Here is an 18,886-nt window from a genome sequence, read left to right as displayed (position 1 = left end):
TAGAAACTGCCATAGTAAACCAGTCTGATGATCCACCAAGCATGGTATGCATTCTATATTTATCAATGTACAGTATCCAATAATGATAAAATAAAGACATCTGACCACAAGTGATGAGTGTCTCTGTTAGAGTTTTCATCTTTCTAGTTTCAAAAATGTCATACAATAATATCCTAAAAATGAAGCACTGAACATGGACTACAACTCCCATGAGCCTCTGCCAGCAAATGCATGTGTCAACAGATGCATCCACCCACATGTCAAAATAGAGGATTGCTTTATGCCAATCTTTCCATGTGGGCTCGAAACAGTGGGTTGGATAGAAAGCACTGCTACCATAGTGAAGCTCACAAAGTGGGACCTTCACTGTCTATTTCCTGCTGAAATCTACTAAGGCCTCTGCCCCCAAATTCTATTTCTGAGAAGGTCAAAGATCTGCATGGTGGGAAGCGGGCCAGGCCCTGCAGTAGGAGGGTGGAAATGGAGAAAAATGCCCTCAGGCCCTCCACCAGTGGAAATAATATTCTGAAGACAGAAGAGTACCGTTGGATCCAAACCAGTTTTTTAAAATTGATTTTACATTTTTATTTATTTAAGTAAGCTTTAGTTGCCTTTTCAAAAGACCATTAGAATATTAACATACTTTAGCTCCAAAATAATATTAAATACATAGACAGAGAATGTGAATCATCTACTTACAAATACTGTTTTCTGGGTTTCAGTGGGCCATTACAAATTTTTTCTTCACTGCCTGGTATCATACATGTACTGTCAGCCCCTATTACATACACATCTTCATTGCTGTTCAGGCCCTCATTTCCTTTTATACACGGAGGATTTGGAAAGCCTTCATTTGCAAAATACGGTTTTGGTTTTTTGAAGTAGGCATCATACCACTTGGTTATATTGCTATCATTCTGAACTAGGGTCAGAAAAAAATAGTCACAAAATAAATTCATCAAGTTACAAAGATATCACAAAAGAAATTTATTTAGATCACTAAGTAATTCTATTCCGTGGAACTAAATTAATATAAAATATATGATAATGTATATGACCTCCCATATAGCTGTTGTTACTATACAAAGGTATCTACAAGTATTCCAAAGGGAAAAAAACAGCATAATTAAAAAAAAATACTATAACTATGTACATAGATTCAGGTGCATAGCCATGTTGGTCTAAAGTGGTGGTCCCCAACCATCGGGCCATGGCCTGGTGCCAGGCCGCGAAGGCCCTGGCACTGGGCCGCAGCTCCCTTTCCCCGCCCCCCCCCCCCCCCGCAGTAAGAAACTTCCCAGGCCGCAAGCTTGCGGCCTGGCAAGCTTCTTACTGTGGGAGAGGGGGAAAGGGAAGCAGGGCCGCGCACACGAGCATTTGCCATGCGCGGCCGAAAACGCGTATGTGTGGCACTTTTGTGCATTCTCTTGCTTCATTGCCCCCACTGCCACTGTCACCGAGGAGGCTGCTGTGGCCTCCACCGCTACATCCTTCACCACTGCAGCCTTCACTACTGCAGCCTCCATTGCCACAGCTGCAGCCTCCACTGCCAACACCATTGGCTGCCTCCTTGCCAGCCACCTCCCTGACTCTTATGCTGTGCTCAGGGGCAGGGGCATCTGTCCATCATGTCCATAACTATTTCCTTTTCACTGAGTGTGGCATAAGATGTGTTCTACATCAACAAAGGTGCATATATTTAAACATAAAAGAGGGGGGGGGAAACACATTTTCAGTACCTCCTAATTCTGCAACAAGAACCTGTATTTTCTTGATAGGTCCATGATCATCGTTATAGTAACAAATGGGCATATGAATAGTAATTGTTGTAGCTGTGACAAGTAGCATTCCACTGGTATCATAAACTGGCATTGGCTTCTCGCTAGGCCTTGGTGGTTCTGTTTGGAGACAAATAACTATTATAGTGTTGATCTGTCATATCACCTTCTAATGAAGGGAGTCTAATTGCCTTGTAATGTTCTAATAGCCCAGCTCCAATAAGCCCATTATCAGCAGCTCAGGGGATTCTGAATTGGAAAAATAGCAATAATCAGCTTTAATATTTCAGCATTGCTATGTATTTCATTTCCAATCAGAGTCAATAGCCCCTTGTATGATTCAAGTGGTAGGGGGAGCCATGTGATTGGCTATAAATAGGACAGTGATATTTTGCTTACAATAGTCACATAGAACTGAATTTCATCTACAGTAATACTATATGCATTATTTTGTGTGTTATGAGATTCTTAAAATAATTTAATACCACATCAATATAGTAAAATATTATGCAGACTAATTCTTGAAAGTAAGTTCTGCTTATTTCAAGGACATTACTCCCTAATAACTTGTTATGCATTAGTATGTGAGAAAATGGGCTTATTTTATTTATATTTATATTTGAAATAATTATTCAAAGGTATCACAGATTTGGTCCAAATTAGTACTAACAGTTCGCATAAATCAGTATCAATGGTGGGATTGGAAAGAAGGTGTTAAAGCAGGGGTAGTCAAACTGCGGCCCTCCAGATGTCCATGGACTACAATTCCCATGAGCATTCGCTGGCAGAGGCTCATGGGAATTGTAGTTCATGGACATCTGGAGGGCCGCAGTTTGACTACCCCTGTGTTAAAGCATCCAACCTTGTGGGTATTGTTCTAGGATATTAATCTCCTAAAGAATGTATAATCTTCATAGAAATTATATTTATTAAATATATAACTTTATTAAAAGTGTACACGCATCATTCATGCCTACCTTTGATGTCTGTGGTTATTTTCAGCTGAATCTTTGGTCCTGCACCAGCTCCATTAATTGCATATACCTAAATGCAAGTGAAAGTTCCTATTAAATCAGTTTAACATACACATACACTGATTAAGAAGAAGGGTATTATACCCTGCTTTTCACTACCCTAAGGAGTCTCAAAGTGGCTTACAATCACCTTCCCATCCGTTCCCCACACCAAACACCCTGTGAGTTATGTGAGGCTGAGGGATCTCACAGGACTGTTCTGTGAGAACAGCTCTGACAGGACTGATTATCCCAAGGTCACCCAGATGGCTGCATGTGGAGGAGTGGGGAATCAAATCTGGACCAGATTAAAGGCCGCTGCTCTTAAACCACTACCCCAGTGCCCTGTATGTGTGTTGTATGTTCTCAATCATATAATACTTAAAGCCTACATGGATAAAGTCAGGGTTGAATTTTAAACACACTGCAAGGAACTAATTTATTGAATTTTAAATTATTTGTAGTATTAGTAAGTTTTATTCCACCCACTCTCTATGTTCTAAAGTCAGAACTGGTCTGTCATATTTTTTATTTACAAGTTAATAAATAAAAAACATTTAGCATTTAGATATTTGCTAATGTAAAGAAACAGAAACATAGTTCAACTTACACTGATATTGTAAGTACGTCCTCCTTTTAATCCCTCTAGCACGGCAGTGACTGACTTGTTTGTTCTATCTATAACACTTAGGTTATAGATCTGGATGACACTAGGATCATCATCTTTGTACACCATTGCTTGGTATGCTTGAATATTCCCATTGGATTCAGGTGGTGGCATAAATGAAACCTGGAATTTCGTCACTTCATCAGGTATCTTCTGAAATGTTATGTTGTTAAGTGGGTCCTTGGGCACTGAAAGAAATTTCAAGAACTAAGTTTTTAAATTCTGATCTATTTGTATTTTTTAAAAATCCAGATACCTGCTTTTGGATACCTGGATAATATCACTGTTCTTTTTGGTATTGTATTTTAAATAGACCATCAAAGCAATACAGTTAAGTCGATTAAAAAAACTTTCCTAGAATGATATAACTTAGCTGTCATAAAGATGCATACAAGCTATTTTAAAACAGCTATACATACTGGAGATGGGCACAGACCACAACATGAACTTTAGAAATGCACCAAACAGAGATTTTTGGCATTCATGATCCAGTGTTTGTGAAGCCATGCCCCTCACAAGTGCACAAGCCCATATGGGTCCTTTCGCTTTGATGGGCGTGATGATTTGTTTGGGGTGGAGTTTGTTTTTTTCACACACATGTCAGAAAAGCTAACGTGTCATGAGGAGGGCTTGGGAGTGTTTCTGGTGGCCATGGAAACTTTAGTCTCTTCCCTTTGTACTTCATAGGCATTTGCAGCAACCAATAGGATTCCCCCCATTCTTGCCTATGGCAGTAGCAATCTATATATGCTTCCAGTGTTCTCATGGGATCGCATTGTGTTCTTTGCTCTAGTATGGAGTGAGTGGTGTGCCGGGGAGCTGTAGACCAAACAGAAGGTAGAGAAACATTTGCTGGATAGATAGTGGGGAGAGAGGATGAGCACCTTCAGCGTTACTTAATTTTCAGCTGCAAGTCTTTGCCTGGTGGTGTCTGGCTGGTTTTCCAAGGGGGTGATCTCCCCCCTCCAATTAGGCCAATTGCCAATTCAGCTGAGAATTTATTTACCTGGAATTTATTTACCTGGCTTTCCTGCCATCTGTTTTTTTTCTTCCTTTTTTGCTTTGAAGAAATATGCACTGTTGGAGTGTCTTTGGAGAACACTTAAGGTTTTCTTTCGATTTTTTTCTTTTCTTTTAATTTTTTTTTCTTGAAGAAGGGATTGCTTGCTGAGTTTGCTGAAAACTTCTCAAATAACCATATACTCCTTGATTCCCTAAGATTGTTTTTGAAAGACAGTTTTCTTGCATTTCACCCTCACATTTCACCCTTTTTGTTTTGCGGGGCTTGCGCTTGCTGGGAATCTTCCACAATCTTTCTTCCTGGTGTGTTTCTCGGAGAAAACATCTTGGATCTTGCTCCTGTTCACACTGAAAGGTCACACGCCAACACCAGGCACAGTTGTTAGAGGTGGTACAGGGAGTGCACAGAGGAGGATCCCCCTTTGTAGCTGGCCCTTCACATCTGGTAGGTTTGGCTGAGGTCTCACCATTCGGGGTCTGGGATTTTGGGCTCACTTTTGCTGGAAATCCTTCTGCTTTTTTTTCCTGGGGTGGTTCTCAGAGAAAACATCTTTGGTGCAGCCCTTGTTTACATTGAAAAATCACTTGCCAAAAACAGGCACACCTGTTAGGGGCTGTAGAGGGGGTTTTCAAAGAAGGATCCTCTTTGCCACTGGCCCCTCACATCTGAGGGGTTTGGCCAAGGTTTCACCCTTTTGAGGGTTGGGGTTTGGGGCTTACCTTTGATGGACATCCTCCAAAGTCAATAGATTTACAGATTTTTTCCTGGGGCAGTCCTCAGAGAAAACCTCTTGGGTCCTGCCCCTGTTCAGATTGACAAGTCACAGGCTAACAACAGGCACATACACCCAGACGACACAATCACTGGAACTAACATCATCAACTATACCATCTGAGGCTCATTCACTCTAACAATGTATATGCCATTAATATTAGCATTTTTAACAGATACTTAACAAGGGAAAAATCAACAAATGAAGTTGTTTCTATGAGTGCATTGTCATTTTGGAAAAATCAGTAGCAACAATTAGGAGTGAATTGATGGTCTCTTGATTCACTGGGTTCTTCAGGTTCTTTGGTTGTTACACATAATACAAAAAAGGATATTCGTTCATTTCTTATTCTCTCAAACATTCAGTTCAAATGCATACTAAAATATTGATTTCACATTTCCTTTTCTGAACAGCAATGAAGAGCAGAAAAACAGTAATGAAGGCACATGGACCTACCTGCTTCAAAAGTGGAAACAATCACTGAAGTGCTTGATTTGCCTTCTGTGTGTGCAGCGGGTAGATCTCCTGTAAAAGCAGTGACCACTACCGAATATCTTGTGAATGCTTTTAAACTTGAAACCTCAAGAATTTTGGTCTCATCATCTGTTTTGATAAATGAAGCTTTATATTCATCAGTATCAACCTGTACAAAGCAGAGGGATTGTATACTGAACAGGCTGTCATATTTAACAGAGCGGAAATGGCCCTTTTTTCCTTTCTTCTGTGTATATCTGCCCCTCCCTTTTTGCATATTGAACAATTCGCACCAACATGGTTCCTTTATAAACTGTTTGGAACTTAAAATGTTAAACAGTTAACAAGATATTAGAAAGCTAACAAACTTTCATGCATTTTAAAGGAAACTATGTCTCTTGGTTATGAGGTAAATGTTTGTCAGGTTATCAGGAAGAATCATCAGATTGTCATTAAGGGCCCTATCTTTCCAGAGCACTTAAATTTGTTCCCCGCATCAGTGTTTTCTCATGGTGTATGTTTTACCCCAATGTGTTAAATGGACTTCAAGTGTTATCTGGCTGTACTAATGTACAGGTGACAGTGTTCTAAGAGACAGATTCAGGGGATTGCAACAGGTCTTCCATTCACAACTGGAAACAGGTCTTCTGTTCACAACTGCCATGAATCATTAACCTTAACATTTTTTTTTTATTCCCCTTATATTTTTGTGAATGGCAATTGAGACTATGCTGCATATTTGTGAGATGCATGATACATTTACTAATTTCCTGCTAATCTACTCTTTCTTTATGTCTGTACTGTGATGAGCCCTATTTCATTGTCTGAGGAAGTATGCATGCACACCAAAGTTCACCCCTAAAATAAAACCATGTTGGTCTTAAAGATGGCAATGGAGGACAAAGTTGTTCAGCTATGCATCCTAGCAACAAAAGTAAATCCATGCTGGGAAACTGCACTCAAGTTTGGATCCACAATTAAAACTAATATGTACATGTGTATATGAATAAATCCAGCCTGCGCTGGTAGAGGACTATGGGGCCTTGTCTTTCCTAATTCAGGAGTCTGTAAGAATATTTCTAGCTCCGCAAGACTCAGCATTACAGCACCACAGTCTGGAGCAGATTCTGTAACAAGGGAAGTAGGCAGCTTTTTGAACACAGACACTGCCAGAAAGCTTTTTCCGTCAAGTTTCTCTAATTTCTTTATTACTTTTCTACATGGGATAAACTACAACATGGGCCTGCCTCCAGCTTCTTATGCCACATCTTCCACACTAGAAGGCACAAATAATTCTGAAGAAGTAAGTAGCAGTAGAGATATAGGTTACCCAACAAGTATAGTACATGATGCAATCATATATAAAATCCCTTCCACATAGGTATCCTCAACATTCTAATGCTGGAATCAGAAAACGGTTATGCATTTCTACAGTTGCATTCCCTGTGGGTCAACTATGTCCTGAATGCAGCTGCTAACACATTAAGATAGTTCAAGCATATATTTTATTCGACAGATGTGCTTTAGTAACCCCACTGAGAGTTAACCTTAACTAAAGTATCCAATGTACTAAACAGACACTCATCTTCTGGGATGGTCTTCAAGAGACAAAGGTGTATTTGTTTTGTTTTTTTAATGCAATACTACTCAATAATATACAAAAGAAATGTTAATGACAATTCTTTCACATCAGCAGTGATAAGATTTTCTTTCTCTTCATTTATTCCCAAGTACTACCGTACTATTAGTACAATGTGTGTACTGCAGGCAAATTGGCATAAACGAGTAGCTTTCCTCTGGGGGTTGCATTCACCATATCCATTAATAGGAAGAAATGTTGAGCAAATATACATTGATTAATAGGATACTAATGCAGGGGAAGTATAAATACTGCACTATGTTCAGTCAAGGGAATTTTAAATCATAGCTCAGTAGGGAAACATGATGGGTGGCCGCAGGAAAGCCACCATCTTTTATCTTAAAAACAGATTTGCAGTAAAGTAGATGTAAATTAAGATCATATTAATGTACTAAAAAGTGCTGCAAGAATTCTAACTATTACTGAAATATTGTATACTGTTCAAACTAAAATGAATTTTCCATTGGAATAAAATGAAGCTCTGTACAATGTTAGCTGGATCAGATTCATTATGAATAATTTACTTGTGGAGGAAAGTTAATATAAAAATTAACTTCTATATATACCAAAATTCATTTTTAAATTATCATGCTTGGTTTTAAAAAATACATTGACTGAAATATTAGAAAAGGAATGCTGTCAAACACTACTTGTTTGTGAAATCTGAAGCAGAGGCAGAGTGTCCCTAGAGAGCTACATTTTATTTCAGGATTTTCACTAAAGTCAGACTGGCAGTTTTATTGGGCTTTAAGTAGTGGTGGGACTTGTCTATATGGACTTCACACCTGTAGCTACTGATCATATATAACACGGTGCTAAACAAGAAGCCATTCTGTAATTAAAAGCCTAATAAAGGACAAATGATTTGAAAACATTGTTTTCTTAAAGTACACTTCTCAAAAATTCTGAAGCTCCTGAAGCATTAGGTTGAAATTAATTCTGCTATAGTTAACATGGTTAAAATCAGTGGGAGCAAACTGGTCCAACTGGGCAGTTGATTGAGTTGCCCAGTACTAGATCACTGGTTTATTATATTTCAGTCCCACCTTATCCCAAAGCATGAAAGATACCATAACCTAAAATGAAAATTCAGAAAATTAAAATAACATACCATGCTAAAATATTTGTAAGACATATACCTTTCAGCAAAGTAAATTGAAATAGTTATCAGTCAACTACAAAAAAACACACTTTTGTATGTACCTTCCAAGATGACAGGATATTTTCAAACAATGTATGAGATTTACAGGGGTTTAAATGGCTTTTCCAGTCAGGTATAGCTAACTTATAGTTAGGTACAGTTAAGGATATTATGAAACAACATGGAGTATAGATAGAGATTTCTCTTCTTGATGTAAGTTCACTCTGCCTTCTGTTATGATGTTACACCACCTTCTCTCATCACTCAGGAGTTCCTTCCACTTTTAGCCAATTGTAAAGTTTTCCTCACTACTGAGAATTCACAATCAACTTCTACACAATAATTGAGAAAAAAGATTTTCAGGGCATGAGATAATTTCTAGAAAAACTGCAGGCTTTCTTTCTTTTTTTAAGTAGGAAAGAATTAGGCCTTATTTTGATTAGTTTCATTAAAGGAGGGGGGGGGGGAGAGCAGAATTGACTTACCGAAGTAATATCAATGAGATAGAATGTTGGTCCAGTAATGATGGCAGGTTCACTCCAGCTAATATTAATACTGTAAGGAGATGTAGCTATGACAGACACATTTTCTGGAGGTGCATCTGGAGCTACAAAAAGAGTGATATTATATGTATTTCAAAAGATCAATTTCATCAACACATTTCATTCTGACAATTATAATCAATATACATTCCCAGTCATCAATATTTAGAATGTTTATAAAGTTATAATGTCCACAATGTTAACACATGTTTGAGTTCAACTTCTTTGTACGGTACCGATATTACAGTGAGATCTGTGAACTGTGAATTCGCCACCCTGAGCTGCAAGGGAGGGCGGTATAAAAATGGGAATTGGGACTGTACAAACATTCTTTGGTGCCTACTGTAAAATAATGTGGTTCTCTGATATTATTTGGTATCAAATATGGCACAACTGGGTTCTGTTTAACAGTTTAGCAAATTAAAATGGGAACCAGATTATTTTATGTAAAAAGGAACATTTACCATGGGAAGATAATACATGAGGACATATTTATGTTTCCCAATACTAGGTATTATCCATACTGATGATACATTGCTGACTATTTGTATAGTATCTGGGCATGCCTATTTTTGAAAAATCTCCAAATTGGGAATAACTGCTGGTAAAACAAGTACTATAAGGGCAAGTTTTCATTGGTTGCAACAAAGACTATTGTCCTTAATGACTTTTTCCCCTTGTAAGTAGAAGCATTTGAAAAACAACTGCTACTGCTGCTTTGGGCACTGACAGTCCAGTTAAGAAAAGTCAATTTAGGTTGAACTCAGCCCATGCTAGCCAGCATGCACATGGCCACCTCAGCCTGTGACAACATCATGGGATACCAGCATGGCCTGAGTGAAAGCTACAGCTGACATGGGCTCAAAGGGACCTCATATGAATTCATTTAGGATCAGGGCATTAATATATTTCAAAATCTTCTTTAAAAGCGCCTTGACATTCCTTCATTGGCTTTTATCATAACTGAAGAATGTCTGCCAAGTAATGTACATCAAATGAGTGGTATAAACTAAAACATGACTGGAAACTGCAGGTGTGTCAGCTTCAATGTAAAGGCTTTACAGCAAACATCTTACATAAACAAACTTGTGCCAATAGTAACTGTCACCTCCTGATTTAAGACTGTTTGTGAAATGAATCTAGCCACTAATGGGGTAAGATATCACTGTACCCTTTTTCTTATAAATCATGGCAATTTACTCAGTAGGAATGACTTAGTAGTATTCACTCGTTCCCCCTATAATCCAATCACTTCCTCTCATGAGCACTTTTCTCCTGGTTTTCACAATAATGCATTTTCTGTAACTAATAACCATCATTTCCTGATTATCATGCTTCTATGCTTGCACAGGAATGTGGGTCTTATGGAGGTCAGGGTCATTTTTTCCCATCCATCTGTGTCCTGATGCTAAGGCAGCAGTTTGGGTTAGCTGGAAGGTACGTCTGGCTAGCTTATCATCTTTCAAAGCAGGTCTTCAAAAAGCAAGGCTGATTCACTGATGCTCAAATACGTCTTCTGACCCAAAGTCTGTTCGCTTAGGACTGTGGTGGCAGAAGGCTTTTAAAGATAATAATTACCTACATCTTTTAATGTAAATTCATGCTTGCCTGCTTAATATGGTAAATTGAAAAAAAAGTCTTGCCTCCAACATTTAACAAATGAAAATGATTGAGGTGTAAACTTTGTTTCATTAGGGCAACCTCTACAAGAAATAAGGGGATTACTAGAGGTGACCCAGTATTGTTTCCTCTTTCTGTTAAGCCACCTGAAGCAAGTCTACAGCAACCATTACCTGGTGATTATTGTAAGGAATGTAAAGAGAAGGGAAGCAGTTAAAATCAAGGTTAGGTTCCAGGATGGTTTCAGTGGAAACCCACTGATCACACAAATCTCTAACAGGGACAACTCATAGATATTTTTTTTTGTTCAAAATACCCCGGGGCATGTATAGGTATAACAGATCAAACAAATAGCAGCTGAGATGATTTTGGATCCTTACACTTCAGAATGTGCTCCTGTGGTGTAGTTCATGTTTTGTTTTGATGTGATTTGTCCCTCCTTGTACAGATAACATATATATGCAGGACCAAGAAGGAGAGAACGAGGAACAAACTAAATTTATTGTGACTTTAAATGTAATCTTGTATAGGCATAACTATTCAGCCTATTTACAACTTGAAGGATGGGCAATAGTCCTGGGCAGATGACGTGTAAAATGGGAAGACTGGGAGCCTATGGATCACCCTTTGCATGTTTATCCTACCTTCTGAAAAAAGGCTAGAAAGGCTAGATGTGTACAAGTTGTTCGGTCATATGCTTTCTCGGTACTACCTATACCTCACATATTTTTGCCTGCGTAACATTTTGGAGGAACCCATCAAGACAAGAGCAGGGACAGAAAGTACACTTTCTGACACTCTTTCCAATTCCTGCATGTTCATTTTGTCTGCACTATCATTTACACACTGTTAATATTTCACAGGGGAGCTGTTCATACTGCAATGTAAGAAAACTTCAGTTCAAACCTGGAATAAATATATTTAGGAGTGCAAAGCAAGATGAACAGCAATTGCCCTTAGGGTTGCCAGCTTCTCTTTGCAAGGCTGTCAAGACAATCTGGTAAGCAGAAATTCAGCAGAATTTTTCCATCACTGAATCTGCATGCCAGGAAAGACCTTACCAATGAAGCTTCTGTTTTACTTTCCTAGTATTGTCGGTAGCAATGTGCAAAGTAGGACTGGACTCCTAAACAATGGATGAACAGTTTATACCCTAGGTAACAAGCTGTAGTTAAAATGTCTTCATCTTCTGTGAAAAGACTTATGCTTTAAAATTATAGTTATATTCACTAGAAACAGATCTCCCTGCAAAGGAGTTGTATCATTTATCTGTAATGCAATAACAGGGCCATCAAGCTATTTTATGAGACAGAAAGACAGTCCCTAAGAGAACAATCTATAAAACAGAAGGCTTGTGGAAGCAGAAACAGCATCGGTGCCACACTTCCAGGGCATCCTAAGCAAAGGTATCTCCTACAAAACTTCTTAAATGGCTTTAGAGTAATTCAGTTTGGAATTGCACTGTTCAAAAAGTAATATTGATCTACCTATAAATATAATTGTGTAAAGTTTTTAAGGTTCATTTTCATGAACCTTAAACCTTCTCAGAATTGCTGTTTTTAAAATGGAAAGAAGCCAGTTTTGCACAAACACCTACATTTTCTTCTTATTTTGTCTTTCAGATGATAAACTCTCCCACTGAAAGCTTCGAAGGCAGAACCACTATGCCTTTAAATTACTCCAGTCTTCCATAAAGGGAAACATGAAATATATTTTCACTTGTTTATATTAAACCATTTCTGCAATACAAAAAAACCCTCTAGATTCAGCAGCTGTTTTTCCAAAATTAGCACAACAAACAGCTGCTAGGATCTACTAAGTGAGAAATCTTTCCCAGAACTGCTGATTATCAGTAGAGATTCCTGCCCAAATAAAGAACATTAAGTCTATTCTTTAAAGTTTTAAAGAATCCAGTTATGTCAACTTAAGGAACTGAAAAGAGAGTCTATTCTTTTTGCTTTGAAAGTTTTGTCTTTTAAAAACTTTAGACCATATTTAGCACCCAATATATAAGCAGATGTCCCTTTAGTATCAGCAGCATATTTTAAAAATTATAAACATTACTTTCTGTTTTCTTTGGGTAGGGTCTCTTTCTGTGGAAACTAAAGTCGCCACAGGAAACAAAGAAATAACTAATATGCAAGGCAACAATACTGTTCTAAAACACTTTTTATCTTTCATGGCTATCACAGTATTCTGAGCATTTAAATTCTGGATACATCAGGACACCTTTTGGATAGGCACAAGTTAATTGCATGGCCAAGTTCATGGGTGTAATTTGCTTCTGATCTTGACAGATTTTATGTCAACATAAAAGCAGAAGGATAATAATTATTCTTACTTACGGCCAGGTAAAGTTTGTGTAGAAATCCAAGTTGAGGGGCTGCCATAGCCTGCATTTGTGCTAGCAGAAACTCTAAATCTGAACCATCGGAATTTTTTTAGATCATGCACCGTTTCCTCTATGAAAACACCACTGTGGTATGAATACTGATTCTTTTCATGTTCAATACATTCAGCAGCTTCCCAGTTACTGCAATGGATAGACTGTAACTGCGAAGTGATCTTGTAGTTTAGAAAGTAGCCAAAGATAGTAACTGGCATTCTCCATCTCAAGGTCACACTGGTCGACTGTACATTTGCAAATGCAATATCCCTGGGAGCACTAGGAACTAAACAAATCAAAACAAAAATTTCATGTTATGAATTTCATTTTACAATGAGCAGCAGGTTGTGCTTATTGAAAACAAAATTTCACTGAATGAATGAGTCTGTGCAATGAATTAAATATTTATCAGCATGGTTAATACTACTCCATTTAATTATCTAAGTATTAATAAATGCTTCATATATAATGATAAAATACATCAGCATAAATAATAGATACTTCCCTTAATTACTGACAAAAATAATCACCATTAAATATAAAAAATCCCAGGCTTAGTAATGTATAATATAATATTGAACTTTTCTGTGACCTGTTAGAAGGGATAGTATTGTTGCTATCCTCAGGAACAGACCGTGGCAGGGAGAACATAATATTAAGGACAGTTTTGATCACAGATGCACCATCTTTTAATACTCTTGTCCACCACCCAGAGCCAGGTTACTGGGAAGGGTAGTATAAAAATATTTTTAAAATCTTCTATCTGGATTGCTCGTCTCCTTATGCCCCTTGCAGTGCACTTCACTCTGTGGGTGCTAATCTACTGGAGGTCCCTGGCCTCAAAGAAGCATGCCTGGTCCTGGCCCTGACCTGGTGGAATGAGCTCCCAGGAGAGCCGAGGCCCCTGACGAAGCTATCAGAGTTCTGCAGGGCCTGCAAAACAGAACTTTTCCACCAGGTCTTTGGTTGAGGTCAAAACCAGGAACAACAGGGGACCCTACTCAGGTTATACAATAATATCCCGCATATCCCACCCAGCATATCCCTCCATTCCCTCACCTTTCTAGGACAATGAGAGATGCTGAATGCTGTTGCAGATCTACTGTGTTTCCCATAGTTTTCAGTGGGCATTCTTGACCCAGTGCAAGGCAGGGAGCAGGTTTTGTTCCTTTAAATTTTGAGTTTGTCTGCTCTGCAGCGGTGCCCGGTGCCTCCCCTCCCCACCTTTTAAAATTGTGGCTGTGCTCTATGCCTTCTATTATCATCATCATCATCATCATCATCATCATCATCATCATCATCATCATCATCATCATCAAAATATTTATATTTATATTTATATTTATATTTATATTTATATTTATATTTACATTTACATTTATACCCCGCCTCCCCCCGAAGGCTCGAATTCTCTTAATTCCAGCTTGCCTCCCCCTTTGAATTTGTGTTTTGGGGGCTTGTGCCCCCCCCCATGGTCACTGATCAGAGGTATAGCTTTGTAGTCAGGAGCGTTCCACTGCCATAAATACCACAGCGTAATTTCTACTGATTTACATACAGCTCAGTTGCCAGAGCAAATGGTATGTTCACGTGATCGCTGACCAAGGCAGAGCTCCCATCGGTAGATGAAGGACTATGAGCAGAAAAGGGGAAGAGAGCAAAAACACGCTGACATCTCTGCATTACACAAGGAGTGTTTTTAGCACTGTGACCTGGGAAAAATCGGTGTTTATCCTCTTTCAGAAACAATGCTTAAAAGATGCTGTAAGCAAAAAGACACGGTTGACCATGCAGAGCAAAATCAGTTTTGCGGAGTAAATTCACTCTGCTGTGCAGAGATTAGAAAAACAACAATGTATTTAGTGAGTTTTCATCAGCTTATTCATCATGCAGAAGAGGCCCCGGAGGTATTCTGCATGGAGCCAAATAAAAGTTTAAAACACAACCAGTTTAGACCACTTTTTTATATTACAATTGTTGTTCTGCATTGAATATAGTCTGTTGAAAAACTACGTTGCAATGCTCTCTGCATGAAACAATTCATAGTCCTGCCCCCTGTAGTTTTGCCAACTCAGCTTTGTTCTCTAATGCAGTCACTAATCTGCATAACTAAAGAGCTTCTCTGCATGGCTAATAGTCCGTATCAGGCAGGCAGGAGATAAATGAATTGGTGAAAAGCATCTTTCAGAAACAACGCTTAAAAGATGCTTAAAGCACAGAAGAGGCAGTTCACCATGCAGAGCAAAATCAGTTTTGCGGAGTAAATTCACTCTTCTGTACAGAGATCAGAAAAACAACGATGTCTTTAGTGAGTTTTCATCAGCTTATCCATCATGCAGAAGAGGCCCTAGTCTACATAGATCCTTGTGAGAAAGTGTGAAGGGGGAGATGGGATTCCCCTTCCAAGAGTACCTATTTCTGTATGCTATATTTTTGTTTTCATTTTTCCCGATATCAGTATTCTTTACGAGTTTGTAGTGCCTCCTCAGCTCTTAGTCATAGATCCTTTATTGTGTGTGCGTGTGACTGCCTAGAGTTGAGGATTTTAAATCTCATTGTAACACTAACAGCTCCATGGGCATGGAATGAGGCAGTGGGTGGAAGATATCTTTCTTACATTTGAGCTGTTTTAATGTGATTTGGGGCTCCAAGGAAGTGGAAAGGGTAACATTCATATTGAGACATATCAAGGTACATTCTTCAGTATGAGGATGAAGAGTGCTTAAAAACAACACAGATTTATCTGAAGAAAGTTGGTTTTTATATGCTGCTTTTCTCTACCCAAAGCAGTCTCAAAGTGGCTTACGTTCGCCTTCCATTTCCTGCCCCCACAACAGACACCCTGTGAGGTAGGTGAGGCTGAGAGAGCCCTGATATTACTGCTCTATCTGTACTGTTGCGAGCCCAAATGGAGGCACTACAAATCCTAAAGTTCATTGGGGGGGGGGGGGAGAGGATACAAGTTTATGGCTACAGATGGGCTGGAAGCAGAATAGTCTCCACAACTCATTGCACCATTTGACTCAACTATCAAAAAAGAGTAAAGATGGATACATATTAATTTCTTGTCTGGCGCTTTCTGAGGAGATGGGGCCTTGAGCAGGCTTGGAAGAAAACTTTGAGCCTGTCCACCCCAAATTTGATTGGGCTAACAAATCTCCTCCCAGGTTGCTGGGAAATGGACAAAACTGTCAGTCAGTTGGTCTGCATCAGGGCACAGATATATAAGGCAAGCCCTGCCAAGCTGTGCCAGGATAATCAATCATGAACCCATTCCTGGGAATGTTTTTCATTTATAAGTACAGTCTTAGCTAGCATCACATTGTTTAATTCTTCTGCCTAGTGTTCTGCTTCTAGTGATCTGATTGCTGCAAATTTGTTTTTCTAGAATACTGAATGGGTTGGCATTATATTTTCTTTTTGGATTTCTCCCTACATCAAACTAGAAGAATAGCACCTCTAAGACCAATAAAGGTTTATCCAAGGCATGAGATTTCAAGTGCATGCACTCTTCCTCACACCTTGAATAAATCTTTGTTAGACTTAAAGGTGCTATTGGACTTTAATTTTGTTGTGCTACTTCAGACCAACACCCACTAGAAGAAAGAATGTGGATCTCAATTATTCTTTCCTCTTTCTGGCCTAGGAGGACATGCAACACTATTTTTAGCCATGTAAGTGATAAGTGGTAGGTCAACTGCTTCCATAACCATAGTTTTGTAAATTGGACATAAGTCTGCAGATAAACTGGAGTACATGTGGTTGATCTTTTGTTGGCTTATATTGCTGCAGCTTTTTTGGTCATCGGTTGCTTTTACTGATCTTTCAAAATTATTTTTTATTTATCATTTCATTGTAGTAATATGTTAACTTGTTGTTTTAAAGGCAAAATATTGAAATGAAGTACTACTGACCTTTGTTTATATAACATTTTTGATAAATGACGTATGTCAGACTAGACAACTTCAAGGCACATGCTATTAGGTTGCAAATACAAATTGGATTGAAGTAACTACAATGCAAACAATTAGCTCTACATTCTTCCAGAATGACCAGAATTCCTCATCTCTTTCTAAGCATAGATGGTGTCAATTTGACTGGTTCCTCAGGTAATCTTTCAGGGTACCTGAATTATGCAAACATGACTCAGCTATCATGACTCAGAGTTTTTTGTTTTTGTTTTTTTTAAGGGAAGGAAGTTCACATTCAATAAACACTTGTAGAGTGGGTAAAGATTCACCTATCCAGAAAATATCCTCCTCTTACAACAACAACATAACTATAATTCATATATTATTTCTTGAGAAGTGTTCAAGTTCTTCATAGAAAAAGTATGTTTTAGTCTACCATTAGTATATTTTGTTTATTTAAAAGCATTTCTATGCTGCCTTTCTACCAAAGTAAGGTCCAAAAAGTAACAACCATTAAAAAGACAATTAAAAATACAGTTAAAACAAACAATACAAAACCCAAAAAATGTTCCTGAGGGTATGCCAGAATATACAAAAAAATCTTGACCTGCTGGCAAAGGGTAGAGGGAGATAGATGAATTTCCCTCAGGAGGAAGTTCCCGTGTTTTGATACCACAACTGAGAAGGACTTTTCTTGGGTTGCTGCCTACCTAGCCTCAGATAGTGGGGGGCAACTGAGGCAGGGCCTGTGAGGATGACTGGAGTGAGCACATAGTTTCCTACAGCAGAAGGCTTTCCTTGAGGTATGCTGTTCCCAGGCAACCCAAGGCTTTAAAGGTCCCTACCAGGACCTTGAATTGAGCCCAGAGGTAAACTGGAAGCCAGTGGAACCCTATGACCTACCCTAGGGCCCTGTCAACATTCTGGGTACAGTATTTGTTACAGCTGTAGCCTCAGGACAGTTTTCAAGGGCATCTCCACTTAGAGCACTCTGTAATATTCTAATCAAAATTTTACCATGGCATGCACCACAGTGGCAAGACTTTTTCTGTCCAGGAAGTGCTGAGGTTGGCTCACCAGTTAAAGCTGCTGTAAAACAACTCTGGCCACCACTGACAGCTGTTTATCCAACAGGATGCTCGGTTCCAGGAGCACCTCCAAGCTACAAGCCGGCTACTTTTGGGGGAGTACAACCCCACCCAGCACAGAGGAGATCCCATTTGCCATGTTAATAATATAGTTTTTGAATTTAAACAAGAGGCGCAGCTTATCCCATGCTTGTAAGAGCCCTTTCTACAGTAGCTGTATGTCCTGTCTTTTGCATTGTATGTCCTGTCCACAGCCTATACTGGACATTCTTGGAGCAGTGCATTTCATAGCACTTATTGGAGGGTACAATATATCCAGTTCACTCCCAAAGGCTGAAACTGAGCCAGAATGACCAAATAACTAAGTTTAATAGGGGTTCCTACACCTGTGTAGAAAGTTTCTACATCTATGCCCTATTTACTTGCCTGCTTGTGGCTGTACACCTCCTGTAAGGGCTATAGCTCAAAAAAGGGAGAGCATATGATACAGAAGCATTTTATGTATTTCTTCTTTGATGGTTGCAAGAATACCCTTAAATTTATATTTTGATTAACATGCACCTTACTATGCTATAAGTCAGGAGCCCCAACATGGTGCCTGGGAACCATGGTGCCTACCAATACTTTTCCTGGTGCCTACCAAAATGTTTTTAGAAAGGGAAGCATCTGTCCAGCATTGGCCATTGGAGATCTATGCAGATCTATGCAGAAAATACATGATGTGCTAGTGGCAGCTGCCAACATAGCACAAGGATTTTCACTGAGTGACTGGAAGCAACTAGTTTCTTTTAATTATTTCTTTTCACATGAAAAATGTCTGCCATTAATTACTAA

General features: G+C 38.9%; 1 protein-coding gene across 3 annotated transcripts in view; it reads right to left on the bottom strand.

The window, feature by feature from the left end:
* The window catches only part of PTPRQ (protein tyrosine phosphatase receptor type Q), a 132,517-nt gene that overhangs the window by 42,676 nt on the left and 70,955 nt on the right, over positions 1–18,886 (bottom strand). For all 3 annotated transcript variants that reach the window (XM_077338906.1, XM_077338907.1, XM_077338908.1), the window contains 7 exons: positions 13,013–13,339; positions 8,991–9,112; positions 5,708–5,894; positions 3,402–3,646; positions 2,756–2,822; positions 1,740–1,898; positions 700–922 (listed from right to left, as the gene is read on the bottom strand). In XM_077338906.1, coding sequence (XP_077195021.1) covers positions 700–922; positions 1,740–1,898; positions 2,756–2,822; positions 3,402–3,646; positions 5,708–5,894; positions 8,991–9,112; positions 13,013–13,339 — 1,330 coding nt within the window. The remainder of the gene's footprint in view (positions 1–699; positions 923–1,739; positions 1,899–2,755; positions 2,823–3,401; positions 3,647–5,707; positions 5,895–8,990; positions 9,113–13,012; positions 13,340–18,886) is intronic.

This window comes from Paroedura picta, chromosome 5 (assembly GCF_049243985.1).
Source record: "Paroedura picta isolate Pp20150507F chromosome 5, Ppicta_v3.0, whole genome shotgun sequence".
NCBI classification, from domain to species: domain Eukaryota; kingdom Metazoa; phylum Chordata; class Lepidosauria; order Squamata; family Gekkonidae; genus Paroedura; species Paroedura picta.
The sequence above is the reverse complement of the archived record's forward strand: the minus strand, read 5'-3'. Positions and strand labels throughout refer to the sequence as shown.